The sequence below is a fragment of the Eleginops maclovinus genome, chromosome 8 (assembly GCF_036324505.1).
Source record: "Eleginops maclovinus isolate JMC-PN-2008 ecotype Puerto Natales chromosome 8, JC_Emac_rtc_rv5, whole genome shotgun sequence".
NCBI classification, from domain to species: Eukaryota; Metazoa; Chordata; class Actinopteri; order Perciformes; family Eleginopidae; genus Eleginops; species Eleginops maclovinus.
Window position 1 is genome coordinate 7376467 of NC_086356.1, and position 22560 is coordinate 7399026.

Consider the following 22560-nt stretch of genomic DNA (forward strand, 5'->3'; position numbering starts at 1 on the left):
GGTGAGGACAAAGACATATAGGGAGACAGCGTTGGAATAGCCTGCCAAAAGGAGTGAATGGCATCAAAATGTGTTGTTATTTTCATCAATTTTTATTTTAGCATCTCTTAATCACCTAACACATTATAATCTGTATCTACTTCTCTAACTACGCCATAGTTATCCTATTGGTTATTTCTATAGCATTGTTAAAGCACCTTGTATATATATTTTGAACAAAAGGTGTTATAAATGTATAAAGGTAATTTAAAAGGCACTTTTTAGTGTTTTGTCACTGCAGAGGATCCTAAAATTACATTTGTTTTAATTGCAAACTGCTTGATGTACAGGGAGTAGACGAAAAAATGCCATCATTAAATGGACCTGCTGCTGAAAAGGTCAGGAAGCCAGAAACTTAATTTTTCTCACATAAAATACCAAATGTACAGTATGAAAAAACACAACATTTCCTTATCTATTTTAACTACAGTCCAAGGAGCACATAGTTACATTTTCAGACAGAGGGAAGAAACAAGAACAGAGATCCCCGTCAAGATACCACACAATGACCCAGACAACAAAAAGCTAAACCTAGCATGCACTTGGCGAAATCACATTTGGATCTAAGTGCAAACTAAGCACTTTTTTTCCTCGTAGGTTGCTGAAAGTACTGAATACCTCCAGCATTTTCGATATTAGCGAAGGAGTGCAGTTTTAGAAAAACATTTTTCTAACAAAAGCCTTGTCAACAGATCAACTCTGACCACTTTGCAGAGGGGGGAGCACCAAAGGAAAGAGCAATATTAGGAGAAATGCTATAAATGTTGTCTGCATCCATGATATCTTTCTCTGTAATTCCCATGTCTTTATAACCCCGAAGCTATACCTGTACTCATTTTCTGTGTTGTACAGATGTGTGCCAAAATCTTCTGTATTTCAATATTTAGACAAACAGCATCTGAGATGAACCACATGCCCTAGATTAATCAAGGGGATTGATGCCAACACACACACACACACACACACACACACACACACACACACACACACACACACACACACACACACACACACACACACACACACACACACACACACACACACACACACACACACACACACACACACACACACACACACACACACACACACACACACACACAAACTCAAACATATGACAGTTAAGTGAAGTGTGTTTATTTTACAGATAAACACCTTAACTTCAAGAGTCAATTAAATGTTCAAGCTGTCCTATTTTGTAATTCCTGAAGAACAAAAGCAGGAAAAAGCAACACACACACACACACACACACACACACACACACACACACACACACACACACACACACACACACACACACACACACACACACACACACACACACACACACACACACACACACACACACACACACACACACACACACACACACACACACACACACACACACACACACACACACACACACACACACACACACCATTTCCAAGTCTCTGCCATCCAGGCTCTCTGTAGGATAGCCCAGCTTGGCTAGAGGAGTTTTGTGCGGGCAGCTGTATAGTCTGGGGGAGGGGAGTCAGAGTGTGTGTGTGTGTATGTCTGGGGGGGGTTTAGTTTGTCGGTTCTGTTGAGTCAAGGGGTTTGAGAACGCTCATGCCCAGCCAGACCCCTCCAACTTCCTATGTGTGTGTTAACCCATGCATACGATGCATCTGCGCGCATGTTCGTGTGTCTACACATCTGTGCTGGATGTCTATGCATGCGGGTGGTGTCTGGGGGGTCAGGCAGGCGGGGATACAGTGGTTGGAGGGGGATTGTGGTGTTTGTGCCCCAAATCAAACACTGGAAAATTTGGCATTCCTCCATGTCTCCTGCCCCACACGAAAACTAGAGCGGTCCTCAGCCCCTGTTTTGGACAAACCAAAACTAGCACTGGGTATTTCCCATTTCCTTTTTAATCCTTCTCCACTGTCCATCCCATCTGATCATTCTGTCAAATATATTCAGCAGCATATGAATAAATCATGGCATAGTATGAAATAAATTACTGAAATGATGACCTAAGAGTTAAAGGGGATGGAAAGTTCAAATTGAAAAAAATGCAAGCGTGGGTAAAAAAAGGGAATGATCAGCCCCGTGGATAGATGGGTTTAGGATCAATACTGCAAATTAATGAAAGGAGAGAGGGGAGGATGTTCACCATTCACCCTGAGTATTTTAAAAGTGCGTTTAGCTTTGTTAATTATGGTTCACTTAAAGGCATTCAGGCATATATCTGGTAATTAACTTACATATCACAGGAACATGTCAATATGTAAAATAGTTTTTAGGGACTTTATTTAGAGACAAAGGATCATCTGAGGAAGATAGTTTGTCTACTCAATACTACAAAGTGATTGCGCGCTCTGCATGTGTTTGATTTCACAATATGCAGCGTTTGCATTTCTATGGTGGCCAACAAACGTGTGACAAAGGCCCAAAACACTTCCATTAGATTAAATGCACTATGGTTTCAAAAACGACTCAAATAAAAATTCAGCAAGTGTAACAAAACACATGGGAATGAAGAAATATCAACACAGGGTTTACTAAAAGCGCTGCATAAAGGAAACGCTGGAAACACAAAACAAACAGATAAAAAAAACGCTGCAAGAAGCTCAAAACATAACGGAAACACACACAGCTGGGACCGGAGCGTGTTGGCCAACTGTCACTGTTAGTTAGTCTGTTTTATAATTCTACGTTCGTGTCACTATCTCTGAAATGATAGGTTAGTTACGTTAGCTAGCTAGCTAACAGTAGATCTGCAATAATATCGGAAGGGGTCTTGTGATTGCACCCGACGGCCACCGTACATTTCTGTATGCTGTGTCTTGATGTTTGAAAATCCTATTAAAATGGGCTTGTACCAATTACAAGACAAGGTTAATTGAATGTGGTATTAGTCTGGAGTTAGGCAAACAACATGAATGCAAAGTGTTATCTATGGTGCAATGTGTAAACTACACCTCTTTGTGTGGATCTGGCAACTCTTGCAATTAGTAGGTGTTAGTGCTGTAAACTGATAAATGAGTATGGCTTAATTAGGTAAATTATTCTGAAGAACTTGTTAGACAGAAAGAGAGACATCTCGTTCCATGTTTTTTTTTAGCAAAGCTTGCTTTTCGGATTGTAAAAATGTATTTTGTCTATTTAAATGTTTCCCCCTTTGTAGCAATCTACAGACAGAAGTGAGACGGATGCAAACCGGAGTAAACTGCTGTTTCTACACGCCTCCCCCTGCTGAGCTTACATGATTTTTGTGAATGCTCTGATTAATAAATACATGTTAATAAATAATGCTTCATGCTTGTTTGATTCGACAGTAATGTTTCGTTTCAACAGCCAGCACTAAGGCATTGTTAAACGTACTCAAGGCACTGTGGATTTTTCCTGCGTTGCGTGCCATGTTCCTCTATGATTCAGGACCTCCTGATTTACGAATCAAGCAGCGACCCTAAAGCCACAACCTAAAAAAGCCCACCTTAATCGTAACCTATTACACACTTGCCTCAAGCCATTCATTTAATCCCATAATGCTGCTCTTCAACACAGACATATCTGGGTCACAAATGAGCTTTGATATCTCTTCATTCTGTTGGTCATCAAGAGGTCAGATTAGGACAAAGGGATGCCCTCTGACAAAGCAAACATACTATACTGTATATACACATACCGTACCACATAAGTCCTGGGCTGTGTAACATGATAAGAACAATTGCAACATCCCCTTAGCTAATAAAATATTGAGGCTTGCAAACCAAATTTGAGGTTTGTACTAAAAATCAATCACACAGTATCACACTTTGTATAGTATTTCATGATAAAAACTCATCAAAATGTCTCATCTTTGTAAAAATGTTGTCTAACACCTGCACAGACTGTATATCATGCTTTCCAGGTTGTGTCTATGATCCTTTCTGGTGTGTATTTATGTCTTACCGTCCACTTAGCAGGAATCCAGCGACCACCGCCAGCAGGACCAGAGCCAACGTAATGGCCACCGCTACGATCGAAGCTTGAGCACGTTCACTGGTTGCAGTTACTGCCAAAGAAAAGAGGTGGGATTAGACACAAATAGTACAAACACACAAAAGCACACCTGGGATCTATTCTTGCTGCAGCCTCCAGAAAGACGATGGGAGTCGTGTACAAGTTGAAATTATATGCTCTGGCTCTCTCTCTGAGGTGTACTCACAGTAAGGGCTGGTCTGGAATTCAAAACGTCGGCTAAATGCACCGTAGCCCGCAGAGGTCCTGGCTCTCACCTGTAATGCATCAAATATATCACACCATATTGTTATATACTTTATATTTCAAGTTTTTACACACAGGGATGAACAACGAACTCAAATCTAAAATACTGAAAGTATAGAAGTATGATGAGCAAAATATACTTAAAGGGTCCCTATTATGCTCATTTTAAGGTTCATAATTCGCAGTTTTTGAATCTACTGTGACATGTTTGCATGCTTTAATATTCAAAAAGGTCTTGTGTTGCAGCACCTCTTTTCACCCTCTGTCTTTTTGACCTTGTAAACTACTGGTAAGATTGCTAGTATAATACTGCATCATACCATAAGCACATGTTTATTTGTGCCAAAAGGAATTAAGTGTATTACAAGTATAAAGAAGCATGAAATGAAAATTGTAAATTGTGCTCAGGAACAGTAATTGGAAGTATGCTTATTTATATTCCACCACTGGTTATACATAAAAAATGTCTTTCTAATCGCTTATTCATATCTTCTCGTCAGACTACACTGAAGGGCTTTTTTCTGCACACTGTTATTAATCAATTCCTGTAAAAAATCATTTTTTAACCCATGTTTGACCTGGAAGATGTAGGCTGAAGACGGCTTCAGGCCTTCCACCACCATCTCAGTCGCTTTGGATTTTATAATGGTGTAACTGGAGTCCTGCTCCTGTAAAAGAAAGGGGAGAAGTTATTGTAGTAACATTCTTTTCCTCCTGCACATTTGTATGGCTAAGCAACCTGTAGTATGCAAGTGTGTGTGTGTGTGTGTGTGTGTGTGTGTGTGTGTGTGTGTGTGTGTGTGTGTGAGGTTGCATGTGTGTAAAGATCAGTTTCACGACTGTAACCGCATCAGGTTTAAACACAGCTAAATGCTCCCTCCATTAGCCAGAAGCCATTAGCTAACCACTGACCACAAACCCTGCTCTGCTCGCCTCTATACCTTTATTCCGACCTTCCCAGGAAAGAAGACATCAGAGGACTAAAGACAGAAAAGAGGAAGGGCACAGGAGCAATGACCTGAATAGAGGGATCAAATTGCTGTCTCTACCTTATTCTAAGTTTTATAAAAGAGAGTTAAATCTATGTGTTCCTTTTTTCTGCCACATGAAAGAGTCTTTATAAGGTCAAGGTTGGCCAAACGAATGAATTTAATATTTATTCAGATGTTTTGTATCTCTGAAGGCCAATTTAACTAATGTTGATCAATACATTTCTGCAAATATGTAACATTTTTAGAAGTGTGGAGCACAGGGGTGATATAAGCATAAATCAATTCGACCGGGGAGTCTTTATTTAACTAACTTTAAACCAGATATCTTCATACACACCTATATACAGTATACAGTTGTTGTGTTGGACTGTGCAAAATGCTTTTTATATAAATCACATTCATTTACATTCAGTCGAACATGGCATTCAACATAAACACCAACTAGAAAAGTACTTTAATTTTGAGTCACATTTATATATTATATGCAGAATTTAGTGTATGGAGTTAGAAGTTTCCCAAGACGACAATTATAAAGCTGTATTGTCATATTGCTTTTGTCGATACGAGTGTTTGACTGTATCTTAAATACACTAAGCTTAAGAATGCGTACATAACCTACGGACTTGAGCATATGAGAATGTAACTGCTTGTACACATTTATTTTTCAAAATGTGGTTTACCTTTTCAAAATACTTGATCTCATATTCCAGGATGATGCCGTTGGGGCGGTCAGGCTCCGCCCAAGAAATGGCAATGCTGCTCTTCCCCGTTACACCTTTCCTCACCACGCTCACTGGCGACGGTGCTGCACACACAGAGTAAAGACATAATACAACTTCAGGCACCAAAATGTATTTGTAGCATTATTGTATAGCAAAGTTTAAAATATATTAACATAACATTTAAATAAATAGCAATTAAAAACAATAAAAATGGTTACAAAATATGTAGGGTACCATCAGCATCTAGAAGTAAAAAGGATTTTAAGGACACCTCATGATTTCATGTTTACCAGCGCAGAGCTAATTGTAGCGCTTGCTGTGGTTGTTGTACATTATGAAATATTAAACTGATGATCAAAGAAAAGAAAAATCGCATAAACAAGATGGAAAAAGACTGTGGGGAAAGACTGGGCTTACTACGTAACATGATGGGATGTACATGTGTCTTTTATGTTGTTTTCTTTCTGTCAAACTAGGTGAAGAAAACAACATATTTTCCCCAAGAGTTTCTTCTTTGGAATTTATGTTTGTTAGTTACCAAAGTTCCTCAGAGGTTATTTGGCGCAGTCCATTGAGCTGCGACTCAACAACAGAGATTATTTCTGGATCCTAAGCAGCTTTGCCCCCTTAAAAACATGTCTGCAATCTGGCAACAAGGTGCACCTGTGCCTAATTAAACTATCCCTTTATATCAGGCTATTCGAGAGACTGGCAGAGGAGTCCATGAAGACAGCTACGACTCGACACATCTGGCACACAGGACAAATATTGGTAGAATCCAGATTTCAAAAGATGCCTCTACTATTAAAGTACATTTCCGTATGTTGTTTGCTTTGGGCTTTTTGCAAAGTTTCCATTTTGTTTGTAAGATTTGGGGTATTTTATTTACAAAAGTCTGAAGTCAAGTGAACATTGTTGTTTGCATCAATCAAATCATAGCCATCTTTTTGTAACCTGAACTGAGGGGCCCATCTCTCAGAGGGACAGTTGGAGAGTCTCTGACACATAAAGAGCTTTTCACTGGGTAAAACGCTCCCTCAGGCAACATCCTGATAATGTGTGTGTGTGAGTGTGTGTGTGTATGCCTCTACTGCAATGCAAAACAGCGTTTGGGTTTCAATAGCCTCAGCAGAACTCCACAGAGAATAAATCATCGCTACAAACATAGTAACTGTATCCTGAGTGGATGGTCGCATCTGAAACCAGAGACCGAATCAAACACACACACACACGCACCCACACACACTCAATGCTTAAACGCTATAAATGCTAGGGTGCGATGATGAAAGAGAGGGCTTCTTTTCCTTTCCCAGCAGCTTAACGGGTAACAATACACCAACATCTAAGTTTAAATCCTCCAAAAATGGATGCAGTTTGCCATGTTATACTTAATCAAAGCCTTGAATAGAGGGGGTCATATGTAAGGACTCTGGTCTACAAACTTATGATTTAGAGTTGTATAAATAAACCTTATGTGGTACTGCACATCTAAATTGTGTTTATATGTTAACAAGTGCAGCTGCAAATAATAATATTCTCTAGATGATGAATCTGACAGTTAGTGTCAGAAAAGAGTGAAAAAACACTTTTTTCTTCAAAACCAAAAGTGTTTACCTAAGAGTGATGGGAAAATCAATGTAATAAAACAATGCGTTTTGAAAAAATCAAGTTATCGGTTGCATAAGAAAGAAAAAGAAAGAGCAGGGTCTTTTTTTTCTGCCTGTTTCTCCATGGCTTTAATCTTGCAATTGTCTCCAAATACCACACACAGACGTACGACGTCCAGATATAACACCCAACCCTTAGTCAAAAGGAGCTTCACAACATTTAGTGCAACAACTTTGCGACAAAACTAAACAAACAAGTGTTTTAAAACCTGACGAATCTGAGAAACGCAGAGGCAGCGAGAGAACGGGAGGCGAGAGAGAAGGGTGCTAAAGGAGGGGGAGGACAAAGGGAGACAACAGACAAGGTTGACAACAATGAAAAAATGTGAGGGATGAGATGAGGAATTGCAAACATGGTGCAAGTGTTTAGACAGGAACCCAGCAACACTTTTATTATAGCCTCAGGGAAAGCAGTAGATCACATTGGCTGTTTTAAACACTTCCTGTGGGTGTTACATCTGCTAATGAGCACCTGCAGTACGGTAATGCAGAACACCCATTAACCCATACTGCTGGTGGTGCCATTTTCTCTCTAAAAACGTCCATTCCACGCCGAGAAAGGTTAAAAATAAAAAGAAAGGAGTGCAGCCCTGCAGCGTAACAACTCTGGCCTCAGATAAGAGCAACCGTTATCACCATGAAGAACATAAGCCTCTCAGACCACAATCTGTCTGAAGCATCACCAGAATCAATACAGACCTTCAGCTATTGGCTTTATTATCCTTTAACTACCCTCGGAGAATGACAGAAAGAGAGACACATATACAGAGAGCGATAGGAGACACAGAGAGAGCAAGACATGGCTTTATCAGGGTTGTAATGTACTGAAGCGGCTCTCATATTACTTATTTTATGTTAACCTGCTCTCACTTTATGGGACTTTCATTCATTGGAACAGTGATTTGACATCAGAACATATTGCATTCTATCATTTGAAATTTCTACAAGAATGTCAATAAGGAATTCACAAGTCGTAACAGAAAGATGACTGACATAGCAGAACTTTTCTGGCCTACGGGTCAGTGACATGTTTCAAGCGAAATCTAAACTGTGCCCCCCACGAGCCAGCGTATCAGGGTTAAGGCTGCAATTCCTGATCATTTTCATTGATCAATTAATCTTCAGATCATTTTCGAGATTTTCCAATTGGTCTATTTAATATCAGAAAATAGAAAAATAATGTTGAAGGTGATGTCTTTAAATGTTGCTTTGTCAGTCTAAAATCTAAAGTTTCTCACTGTAATATGGTAACAGACAAAAGCAGGGAACATCCACACCTGAGATGCAGAAAACTGATTTTTCTTTTGCTGTGATGATGAAGTTACAAAATGCATGAAGTACTTTAAAACACACTGAATGTTTTAAAAGTCAAAAATAAGAGCACAACAACCATGCGCCCAACAGTCAGCTTCTTTCCAGGAAACAATCCTTTTCCATATCTTCTCTGCACTGAGCTACACAATGTCTCATCTATCTTCTTTAATGCCTTCCACTCTACCTGTTTGAGAGAAAACACATTTCACATGTCAAACACAAAGTAAAAAATGGCTGAACCTCACTGATAAAACCCAGTCTGCCAGATTGTGGCAATCAGACGCCACAAAAGAAACTTACTAAAGTTTCTTGAGAATGTATCAAAGTTGGACTACTTAAAATAACAAAGGACATGATTATCTCAGAAAGGACAATTGCAGACTCCAAAAAGCACGTCTCTAAAAAGATGATACATTTCCACAATTATGGCTAAAATAACTCAAAGAGGTTAATCCTTTCCTATTCCGTGCTCAATTCATCTCAGTTAAAAAGAAAAGAACTCCGCCACTTTTATATCTAAAAACAAAAGTAAGGCACAGAGCACCAGGCTGTGCACCGCTTTTTATTTTACCTCCCACAAGGTAATGTATCACGATTCATTTGATTAATAGCCAACAACAGCAAACATAACGTATGGGAGCATTTAGTGTGCAGTAACCACACAGTGCTCCCACACTGCGAACAACAAGAGAAACAAATAGGCAGAAATAAAAGGCATAAGGGAGCTTAGCTACCGCAGGAAGTCATGTGTCACAATAATAACCATTGACTAGCAAAAGACTGAATTGCCAATTACTGGCCAATTAAATTTGTTCTTCTGATTTCCACTAGTATTGACATTTTCTCATATAGAATATAAAGTTTATTCAAGGCATCTAAAATAAAGACATCAATGGCAGAATTCTTAAAGAGGCCCATTTATGCTTTTTGGGGTTTTCCATTTCCTAGAGTGTGTTATATAGCTTTGTCTGCATGTCAATGGTCTGCAAAGGCTAAAATCCCAAAGTTCCTTCAAGAGGGAGTTTCTCTCCCACACAATCCCCCCGCCTCAATTGTAGTCCTTCGTTTAGTTCCAAGACATAGTGACATCACTGTGTAACACTTGCACCTCTGTTGGTTAGTTCTCCGTTACATTTTATTACACTGCTTATTTAAATACTCAATTTCGATTGGTCAATTCAGAACACGTGACAGGTTGTTAATACATTAGTAAAGACCGCTGTTAAGCATTATAATGACTAAGGAGGATCAAGGGAGGAAACACGTTAAAAGACGGAGAGCTGGACGTCAGATAAATGGCGGTCTCATTTATATTTGAGCGGGACATCTCTAAGCGGTTGACCAATCAGAGCAGATTGGGTTCTGGTTCAGAGAGAGGGTGAAAAGAGGTGCTGCAGCACAGGCAGATTGAGAAAAATAGAGCACTTTTTGAACTTTAAAGCATGTAAACATGTCACAGTAGAGGAGAAACATACAATTATAGAACGTGAAAACAAGCACAATAGAGCCCATTAAATTGTATTCCTGAACCTAATAGTGGCTGCTAGCTATCTGCCTTATCAAAAATGTGTTTTGTGTTTAAAGAAATCATCAAAGTTGTGAAAAATATATGCCTTTTTTAAATTGTCAAGCTGCAGGACACCTCTGTGTTTTTGGAACTAACACAGGTTACTGTGAACCCTGTATTTATACCCTGTTACCTTTCTGCTTCTTCCCTCACCTTTTCTCACAATTTCCCCAACTACTTCTACAGTTTCTAACTCTACCTCCGTCCTGTTGTTCTGTCCTTCCCTCCTGCCTTTCACCTCTCCTCTGTACGAGTACCAACACTTTATTATTCAGCAGGGCTTCGCAGGGACACTGTGAAATCACCTATTTCACGGATCCCTTATGGAGTGTAACACTTCCCACACATCAAACGGCAAATCCTGTAACTCTTTCACTCTGTCTCTGTCTGAATCCCACCGCCGCCCCCGTCTCTCCATATTTTTTCAACCCTTTTACCCTCACAAGCACAGTCACAAAATACAGATGTTTACAGTGCTCATCAAAGCCCTCATTGGGTAATTACATGTGTGACACAGAGGCGAGGCAGGGTGTTAAACTGTTCATTACGAGTAATGCTTCAGGATTATTGTTAACAGGATTGTTAGGATTACTTTGGGAAATCATTTGATAGGGAAGACCCCCGGTGGTTGAAGTCCTAACCTCGCTACAGTGATTTTTATAAATGCACTCAGGGTCTTCACCCCTTGACATCACGGTTGGCTGGTTAAAGGTGCAGCAGAACTTCTAGCAACATCCGTCAATGACACTGAAATGTTCACTAGACACTATAATGGTTGTGGGGAGGTGTAACTTTAAGCAAGATGGGAGCAAACGTTAATATGATCATAAGTCATATCAGGTACATCTAGTCCAGTAGTGCTGCTAAATATTAAGAAGTTGCTACGTATGTCAGTGAGCAATGAGGTCATGAGGGTAAAAGCTTTAATATTGCACAGCAAAAAGATTTTGTGGACATTTAGGAAAAAGTAAATTAAATGTGTTTTGCTGCCCTTTTCTTATCTGCCTTATCCTTACAGTAGATAGGGTGACCAGGTCCCAACAAGCCACATGTGGAACTAGAATGTTTGTGCGCGACAATGTGGGTCATGTTGCTGCGATGCTATGAGGTAGTTTAGATTGAAATATAAAGTCAACCTTTAAAACTAAACATTTGGATTGAAACTATAAGCTTTGGCCGGTGGTGGCAAAGTCAATTCCCGAGCAAAGCACCGTTCCCTTCACTGCACCCCGGGTGGTGTACATAATGACAGCCCACCGCTCCTAACACTAGGATGGGTCTCCGTCTCCGTCTCCTTCTCCTTCTCCACTTCCTCCTCCTCCTCCTCCTCCTCCTCCTCCTCCTCCTCCTCCTCCTCCTCTTCAAGTATTTATAAAGACGCTTGACTAGAGAAAGAAACTCTGACAAATGTCCTTAAGACATTTCTGGGAATCGCCCTCCACGGGCTACACTCATTAGTAAATACATTTTGAGCTTTTATTGATTGATTAACATCTGAAACAGTTAATGGTGCAAAGCTAAACAGCTATTGGATAAAAGCCAGGTTTTAGATGGGCTACCGTCACAAAGCGGGACATCTGGTAACCGTACATTTACAGTATATTGTGACCCCTTGGAGAGGTCCCAATGGATCAGGAAAAAAAAATGCTTTAGGCAAATTGTAATTATTAAAAAAAGAATTATTTTATATTCATATAATGTTTCTACTCAACAGTTGGGACAACATCTGTACCTTCTGAACAGATGGGTAACAACACAGGTGAGAAATTAGCAGTCTTACAGTAGGAACACCTTCTCATTTTTGAAACAGCACCTACTTTATAGTATTTAGAGTTAAGTGTGAATTGCTCGACTGAACTCTATAAACATTTGCATGTCAGCACATATGTTTGCACACATTTTCAGCAATCTGTGTTTTAGATGTTAGCCTAACATCACTGCTGTTTAACATCTGTCAGGCTTCCAATGCTTCGGTTTATTATCCAATAAAGTGTTTCTCTTTCTTTTATCTTCAATCATCTGTTTGCTTTATAACCCTTCCTTAAATACCAGGATGACCCCAAAATACACTTGAATCAATTGTTATTATAGTCTCTTAGGATAAAAAAAATAATAGTAGCCCATATTGACAGTTTCGGGCATCATCACAAGGACAACAGGAGAGAGTTAGAATAATTGCCAAACATGCTACTATACAATTCTGTTATGGCTTTATAGGTCACTAAAAGGAATAAAAACATGGCAAACACTTTGATTTCTGCATTTAACATCACAGGGTTTGCAATTATATTTAATTTGATTATAAATGCATGTGCAATGCCCTGTTGCTATGCTGCTGTAACAAAAATAATTATCAATTTGGGATCAATAAAGTAAATCTAATCTAATCTGACCTCCTTTGTGAGGCTTCATATACAGTATAAGGGGGCCTTTAAGCCTTGCATACAGGGCTTTTTACTTGTTTACATATACATGTACAGTTACTCTTCCACTACATTTTAAGGAGCAAATGATTCATTTGGAATGAACAGCACGTTATGTTTTGGGGACTTCATGTTGATGTTTTTTTTGTTAAACAGTTCCTGGAGAGACAGGATATTTCTGACTCTATTTGCGAATTTAGGCTAGTATATCTGTTTAATATCAACAGAATTACAACAAAAATAATGCCCTGGCCTGTACCACATGCATGCCAAAGGGCATTTCTGTCTAGGACTTTGCCAGCAATGTGTAATCTAATCTGTAATCCCTAATCTCCATTTGGTCCAGTGACTGGCTCACTTTAATCTAGCTGCATCTCTGATAAACTGAATGTGGATGCTATTGTGTGGAGTAATCCAGTCAGACTGCTGCCAGCCACAATGACAACACAGTTAAAGGGCCGGCAGAACCCTCCACTGTCAGACAGCCATCTGCCTGTATCTGATACACACAACCACCCCACTACTTCTAACTATGACTTGACTGCCAATGAACCATTTGTTCAAAAAACAGGAAGAGACACAGCCCTTCAAAAAGGATTTTTCTACAGATGGAAGCCTTGGGAAAGAAAGCATTAATCTTGTATTTTTCTCATTTCATTCCACCGTGTGCTACCATTTCATTACAGGCCGATAAAGATCTACACAAGCACCTCCCGTAAACATGGAAATGGGCTCCCAAAGCCTGTGTGAATCGTAAGCTCCATTTTAAAAACAGCCAGCCAGCAAATATTCCAATATATACAGCTATGGGGAGTAGCTGTAGTCTTTTATTGTCTAATATTGTCTACATGTAATGGTCTTTTATGTTTGGCCACTGTGCTGCTCACTTTAGTGTAGTGAGTTTAGTGCCTTGCTCAATTATACTTTATAGTCACACATATTTTCTAAACCACTCTGGCTTGCAGATAACAGAATATTCCCAGCAGCTACAACACCTTATACCAGCTCAAGTTTTCTTTTTCGCTCCGAGTTGATTACACCTCCAATTCTAAAAATAAAATGTCATCAGCTTGATTGAACTTTGATAGGCATGCAGAAAGACACCTGCTTCCGAACAACACACCCCACACACGAGCAGCCTACAAATCAAGCGCTTTCACTACGCCCCAGATTCCTGCAAATCTTGCTGATGAAATGCACCGACTAGTCGAGGGGGGCAAGCTGCTTTTTCAATGACAAATCTGGATGCAAAAGCAAAAACAAAGAAGCTTTCCACTGTGCAATGTTCCCTCATTCACAGCATGGATAGCGCACAAGGAAAAAACAATAATAGAAGCGACGTTTTGTACAAATGATGTTATAATATGATCATCTGGCGTCTTTGTTCTCAAACCCAGATATTCACGCCAGGAACCTAACACTTAGGATGGTCTGTGGATGTCTCAATATGGGAAAATTCATGACGAAATGTTGGTGATGTGTGTAGTGAAATTCAGTTTCCACAACAGGGCAGCTGCAGAGCTGATTGGAGAACTCATGGGGAGGCTGAGATTGGGGGAAAGAAAAAGCAAGTATTGACATATGTGACAAATCGCTTGCAACATACCTGCCTGATTGGTTGTCACATTGAGTGACACATACTGCTTGGCGTGTTCTTTTGCCAGCTCTGACACCCCGTTGACGGCCTCCAGCAGGAAGCTGTAGTTGGTGTGTGACTGCAGGTCGGCCACCATGACCGACGTGTTTGACAGGCCGACTCGTCGAGGCAGAAAACGCACGTTGGGGCCACATTCTTCCAAGCCCCTCCCATCTGGCAGGACCCGTCTGCACAGGATGTTGTAGCGCACGTCCTTCCTGCCACCCGTTTCCATGGGGACGGACCACTCCAGGAAGACGCTGGTCTCGTTGACGTTGGAGATAGCGTTGCGTGGAGCAGACGGAGGGCCTGAGAGATGAAAGACCAATCACCTTAATGGGAAATGGATTGCATTTATATAGCACATTTCCATTCTTTCCTAAAAGTGTGTTTGCATATAGATGTACAAGGGGCAGCTATGGCTCAGGGGCTTAATGCACTAATCTACCAATCAGAGGGTCAGTGGTTCAATCCAAACCCCTGAAGAGAACACGTTGAAGGGTCCCTGGGAGAGATAGCTAAACCTGAATTGCTCCCATAGACATTATCATCGCTTTGGATTCCAATTGGACCAATTTAGGGCTGGTTCCTTCAACATGTTGGCTGCAGGGGATGGGGATCGGACCACTTGCTGTTCTGATTGGTGGATGTCGCCCCAAATTCAACGTCTCGTAAAAGAGTCAAGAAACTTTGAAAACATAATCTTATTTCTGCAACTCTATGTCCAAGAGAGTAACGGTAAATCATGGGTAAGTATGTGCAAATATAAAGGAGCTTTATCCTTACGTGTGCAGGCGATATTGGGAGGGTCGGAGTCGATCTTATACCATCCATCCTCACAACTGCAGGCGGTGGCTCCCGTCTGCCTGGCCAGACTGTGTGGTGGACATTTACTGCAGTCCAAAGACTCCAGCAGCGAGCGGTAAAACCCCACTTTGCAGACTGATAGACGAGGAGGGGAGGGGGGCGGATGGCATGGAGTGTTTAGGGTTGGATAAAGAAGAGATGAGATGATAAGAGACGACGTACAAATACGAAAGGGAAGAGGGTCATGGGGAGAGAGGTAAAAGAAAGAAAAGTGGGGGAAGAGAAAAAGCATGGTTAGTTCCTTTGAAAAAAAAAAAAGGAGGTCAGCATCAAAACCAAAAACAATTTACCAGGATGGTTCTGGTTGTTTTGAGGTACCTCATCAGAGATACCGGTGTTGAATTCAAAAGAAGCATTTGTCACCAGGTTTATTTCACATTTGTAATTCCTTCTTTGTTCTTTTTGAGGTCTTTTTATCTCTCTCTAGGGATTATTGCTTTTATCCAACCTGTGAAACCCTGCTTTCGTCTTCAAGTTGTATTATCTTAACAGAAAAAAACACTGTTTTGACTTTAGAGGAGCTTCCCATCAATGCTTTGCTTTATTTAAAAGCTAATGCACTCACAGGACTCTTGTTTTTTTTTCATTTGAATTCTTGTGGTTGAATGCCCTTTTTCTTTATAATTCGCTTTGGATAAGTCAAATGTAATGTACTGAGCATTTTGTGCATCTGCAGCGCAATATTGTCCCGACCGAGCCCCCATATATGACACATACAGACACAGACATCATTTCTCTTCCTCCCACACAAACATACACTCAGATGAGACAGATTTAAGTGGAGTAGGTAAACAGCAGGGTGACACACTCAGTTTGTTAACAAGCATACATAATCAACCTCCATCACCATGGTTACGCCCCCAAGCCAATCAATGACTGACATATTGTCGCATTGTTTTCCCTTCTGATTTTTGGCTGTTGCGCCCATGCAGATACAAATCGAAACAAGGAGGGTGAAATAATGATTATAAGTTTGGACTTTTTACAAGAAGGGCTACAAGATGTCCATAGACTTTCTATAATCAGAGATGAATTAATCTTTCATAAGGAGAAGAGGAGTATAGGACAAAAGAGAGGAGATGTATTTGTCCTCCAAGGGCTTAAAGGTTAGTAGCTGTTGTTTTATAAATGTGGTTGCTGTAAAGCCCATTCAGGCTGCAACTGGGATTAACAACTACATAATTAAACTGAAGGTAAGAAGACAAGGGAGAAAGAAGGGAGGAAAAAGGAATGATGGCGGAGAGAGGAAAGGAAGAAAGAAGACAAGTTTGCGAGGGAGAACGGCGAGAAAAAAAGAGTAGTGGGGATGAGACAAAGAAGGAGAGGAAGGGAAAATGTGTGTGTCTGTGTGTGTGTTTCAGGCGTTAGGCGGCAATGGCTCTGATTCCCCTTGACGGAACCTTGGTCCTTTGTCATGGAACATTAGGCCTGAAAAATTCTCCCTCTGCCCTGAATCGCTCTGTGTCTCACCTCTGCTTCAAACACACACACACACACACACACACACAAGTAAAATAAATGTTGTGTATTTGTGTATGTGTTTGGCATGTACTGTATGTTACCACACACACCCTAATTACTAAGATTTTGAGGCATTTGTGAAGATGACCTAATTTCGAATGAGCAGATAGTAATACAGCTGATGACATAATTCATGCTCAACAGCACACAGACCGTATCGTGTTCCCTCGGGGGTTCTTTTTCTTCAGATGTGGAAAGATGGTCCACATCTTTTTTTTGTTGCTGCTGTTACATTTTTCGTAGAATGCAGAAAAATGGATACCTACGGTTTGATTTGTAACACATTTCCATTTACTTTCTTATAGGATCGATCAAGCCAACGATGATGTACAGCCTCATCACATTCTACGTGTGTCTGTGTCTGTGTGTGGGTCTGCAGCATTCAGGGCAGTAGGACACACCTGATCCTTTGTCTGCCTTAACCCGCCACCACGCGCACATTTATGGTTGCATACATACAGATTTATTGCCAAAGTCATTTCATCCTCCAAAACCCCCCATGGTCAAAGCAATAAAAAAGTGGGTGGCAACTCATTACACACACACACACACACACACACACACACACACACACACACACACACACACACACACACACACACACACACACACACACACACACACACACACACACACACACACACACACACACACACACACACACACACACACACACACACACACACACACACACACACACACACACACACACACACACACACACACACACACACACACACACACACACACACACACACACACACACACACACACACACACACACACACACACACACTTTTTTTTTATATTTATTGATTGTTACTGCTCGTCTCTCACCTCCTGTTTTGTGTCTTTGCTGCACTACCAAATATAACCTGCCAATCATGGGCATAGAATGGTACTATGTCGGCACCTTTTTTGGATTTCCTGTTAAGTTTTTTATGATTTTTTTTGGTCCGTTGCAGAGGGTAACTACTTTGTATTTATTCCACATACAATAGGAACATCAGGCAATATATTAACTATACAATCCTAGAGAATTACACAATGGAATAGTAATGTAAACTTCATTGTGGCATATGTAAAAACAAAAACTGCATTAGAATAAAGACACAGCCAGTCAGACAGAAGTAGAAATTGAAATAGACAAATAAACATTGGCTAATAACGTGGTGTCAAAGACTATATGATTAAATGCATATAATGCATCCATTTCCTCTGGAATCTGCACATGATGATGAGAACGATATAAACATTTGCAATTAAAATGTGCAAATTGGTATGAAAAAAAAAATCCATCGCATGCCACTTTAATGAAAACCAATTCCAGTTCACTAATACGCACCAACAGTGTACAAGTGAGGTTATGTATTACCATTAATTCTAGCTCATTTCCATTCAGGCTAAACAGATTACACATGCTCTGAAGGAAAAATTAACATGTGTGGCAATTAACTGTAAGCATGCATTGTTTGACATGACTTGACAGAATGAGTGTGAGTGACTGCATGGTTATATCATGCTCCTTTTTGGGATATTTTTTCTCCATTTTAAAGATTTACCACACACAGGCAAAAGGGGACATGGCGGTCAGGGCAGCCAGTTGAAGGCAGAGACTAGCAAAATGCCACAGAGAGTGAATAAGAACATGTGTGTTTAGTATGGAATCTAAAAAGCTGAAGGTTAGCCTTAAAGCCAATGGTGTGACTGTCAGGACAAGAGAGGGAAAAAAACATGCAAGTTGACTAAATGCCACTTAAATGGCAACTGGATTAGTGCACATGTGACTTAGTGATTACCAGAAACTGTACACACCATCCACCACAGCGAAATGAACAGTTGTTAATGGAAATGACAGATATATAATCAAATTCACAAGCATAAATAATAAGAGAAAATATAGTTTTTAGTTCTCTGTACGTGTTGCTCTGTGAATGGTATCTAGAGACATCATCATGATAGCAACAATTATGAATTTCCCAGAATTTTCAGCTACCTTATGCGACATTAGGAGAACTGCGCATGCTAACACGCTAAACACCAAGAAGTGAGCAAGGCTAACATATGCTGATAAACACGAAAGTATAGCATGAAGCTAGAAAAATTAACTACAGTGTGAATGCAGCCGTTAGCATTGAAGAAAACTTAAACAAAGGTGAAATAATGAAAGGTTATTCAGCCCCAAAAAAGAACAAACAATGAAGCTGGTAGCATCGCTTTAGACTTGTAAAAAGAAATATTCCCGCTTTCATTGAGACGTTCCTATTTGTTTTTTAGCAGAATTGGGAACTGGTATTAAAACATGTTCAATAATGAGTAATATATCTCTAAAGTAAAGTCTATAGCAAAGTCGATACAATTTTAAACACATCTACTCTTTCAGTGACTGCTTTCTTCTTTTAATTAAATCATCTTTTCATTATTTATTTTATTAGATGTCTTACGATGAAGGCTCTCCAGATGCAAGGACAGCCAGGCTGTTAGATCTTTGGATCAGGTGCTTTACTTGTTAAATGTTCTTTTAAATACACACACACACACACACACACACACACACACACACACACACACACACACACACACACACACACACACACACACACACACACACACACACACACACACACACACACACACACACACACACACACACACACACACACACACACACACACACACACACACACACACACACACACACACACACACACACACACACACACACACACACACACACACACACACACACACACACACACACACACAGAGAGATTAGTTATAGTCATGGCTGGCTGACTGAAATGGCTCATTCCTCGTTGTGAATGCAAGTGAATAGGCAGCGTTGGTGGTATTGAATTTGTGTGTGTGTGTGTGTGTGTGTGTTTGCCCTTGGGCGAGCTGTCGTTCTGATGCCACGCAACACTTAAAGCACAGCACAAAGGGTAATAGGTAATTAATATGCAATACACACTTAATGTTCCTTTATGCATTTGTGTGTGTGTGTGTGCCCGTTTGTGTGTGTGAGGTTAATACGTCATTAATATGCATCACACACTGGCATCCCAGGCAATTAAGGATCCAGCGGTGTCCATTGATGCTTCTTAACGAGCGTCCTCTTTAATTGGAAATATTTCACTGTAAACATGTTGATTTATATGACTGGCTGTCATTTGGTGGGATTAGGGGGAGAAAGCGATTAAGGCAGAGGGAGAGAGGCATACTCCAAAGGGGGGAGGGGCATATAAAACAGAAGTTAAGGGCCCCATACTGTGTATCAAGAGAAAAGTGTCATAATTAAAAAATAAGCTGTCCCTGTTGTCTGCCATTCAGATCTGCTCCTCACCTTTCCCACAAGTTACTTAAATATTAGCCCAGAAGAAAATGAGTTGCCCGGTTTTTATAAAGCTTTTTTGGAAGGATGTAATGAGGACCCAGAAAAAAACTCAGTCAATTTTGGGGCAGATCTGATTCACAGGATGGAACCGCACAATATTTTCTCTATTTGAAACAGCCTCTCCGTTTTCCAAGTGCCCTTCTTATGCAATATAATGTGAGCAGTCTTTTAATGTGGAAGATTTAACAATCTCATGCATTCTGTTTGGTACTCTAATCGCAACCAATGCATCATCTTATAAACTTTTTGCAGGTTTTGTAATGACAGTGGTCAATCTAAGTGGGTATGAATGGGAAGAACACTTTTGAATGATAGTTAGTAGAGTAGAAGTATTAAGAAGAAACACTGCAACTACCCACAAAATGGAGGTATATCAAAATTGCACTAAATTAAACTTCCTAAGTAACTACACTTATACCATTATCTACATGTTCCACCACTACAAGATTTTACAAATATGAAGAAAAAGCCAAACGGGGCATACTTTTTGCTCTACGTGACATCAACTTATATTTCCTCTTTTCCTGTGACTCTTCCAGCTGTACACAGATTCAGCAGGATTGACATGAAAGTAAACTTAGACAGAAGAAACACAAAAATGGAATGGTTGAATTTCAAAACAATGCCTATTTTGTGAACAGATAGTATTGTGAACCAATAAACCAGACAAGGAAACACAGTAAATATCCTCTTCCTGTATTTGTCCCACAGCGAGCTACTGGCCTAAAGGAAAACAAACACTGAATGTGTGTGTCTGTTTGTGTGTGTGCGTGCATGATGGTGTCATTCCTTCATGCATTATTGTTGTATAACTGTGTGTATGTGGCCAAGTACGCTCATATTTGTATATGCTTGTATGAGAACACAAACACAGCCAGATGATAATATCATAACAATATACAACCCGGTCAATGGGGTTTTCCTGTCTGTTGGGTGGCAGAGGAGGGTCATTGTTCTGCACCCAATTATTCTCAGGCCACAAGATGACACAAAGAGGTCAAACTGGTCACAATAGCTTTCGAACATAAATCAATTTATCGACACAGTGACAGTCTGGTGGCGGAGGTCAAACATTACCCATACATCATAAGGTTACATCAAGTGTCAAATGATGCTGAATATCAATGAAACTACATCCTATATTGCTATTACATACATTTTTATTTACTTGATGGATGTGTTTACCAGCATTTGATCAACACAAATTGCAAGCACATATCAATGAGTTGAAAAATGGTCAGGATGTGACGCCATTCCAATACTCATGAGACATGAGCAATGTGCATGAAATTGGTGGTGAATCACATTTCTTTTGACCTATTTAAATACAAGAATGAAAAAAAATGTGTTTACGTGTGCACAATTATATTACATTGTTCCTTTTCCCTTGCACATATGGTTAGTGTATAATTCATGCCTTCAATTCACCAGATGCTCCATAAATAAAGAAATGATGGGGTTATTTACAGGTTTCGAAATAAAAAATGTCTCTGACGCTGGAAATATATAGCCAGGATTTAATGGTTTGATATCTTTTTACAGCGGCGGTATATTCTTCTAGGGCTGTTTTTTATTATTGTTTTTATTATACATTTATTTGCATATTATTTTCAAAGTTTATTACTTGATCATAAAATGTCAGGAAATAGTGGAAAACTGTCTATCCGTGTTTGTCAAGAACGGTCTTAAATGTCTTGTTTTGTCAGTCCAAAACCCCAATATATTATCAATTTAACATGATGTTAAACAGTGTTAAGCAGGAGATTTGGGAGGCTATTAGAAGCATTTTATGTATAAAAACCTTCTTAAACAATTATGTATTAACAATTGTTTGTCTTCTTCTTCAAGCTGTGGATTGCAGAATATACATTTCTCAATATATGCAGTTGTCAAACTTTAATTTAGATATTTTCTAAAGTTAGAAGGGAGCAATTAAGGGCTACAATACATACAACAAGAGCTTCACTTTGTTTTTTAACGTGGTTAGGAATTAGGGGTGTCATAAGATCTTTAAATGGTGTTTCATTCGATCTAATTGGAGATCAGTTTGAGGTCAGAGTAGATAATTACCAAGAATTGGCAAAAATAAGCCAAGACAAAAAACGTCAATAAGTGCATGCATTATTTTTGGTAATTGATATAGTGATTGTAAAGTGTAAATGACACAGTACATACAATTTA

General features: G+C 39.8%; 1 protein-coding gene across 1 annotated transcript in view; it reads right to left on the reverse strand.

The window, feature by feature from the left end:
• LOC134868544 (ephrin type-A receptor 5) overlaps positions 1-22560 on the reverse strand; it is a 65672-nt gene that overhangs the window by 19979 nt on the left and 23133 nt on the right. Inside the window, 6 exon segments of the mRNA XM_063889765.1 lie at positions 3962-4064; positions 4218-4287; positions 4855-4944; positions 5949-6073; positions 14568-14906; positions 15384-15539. Of these exon segments, the coding sequence (XP_063745835.1) occupies positions 3962-4064; positions 4218-4287; positions 4855-4944; positions 5949-6073; positions 14568-14906; positions 15384-15539 (883 nt within the window).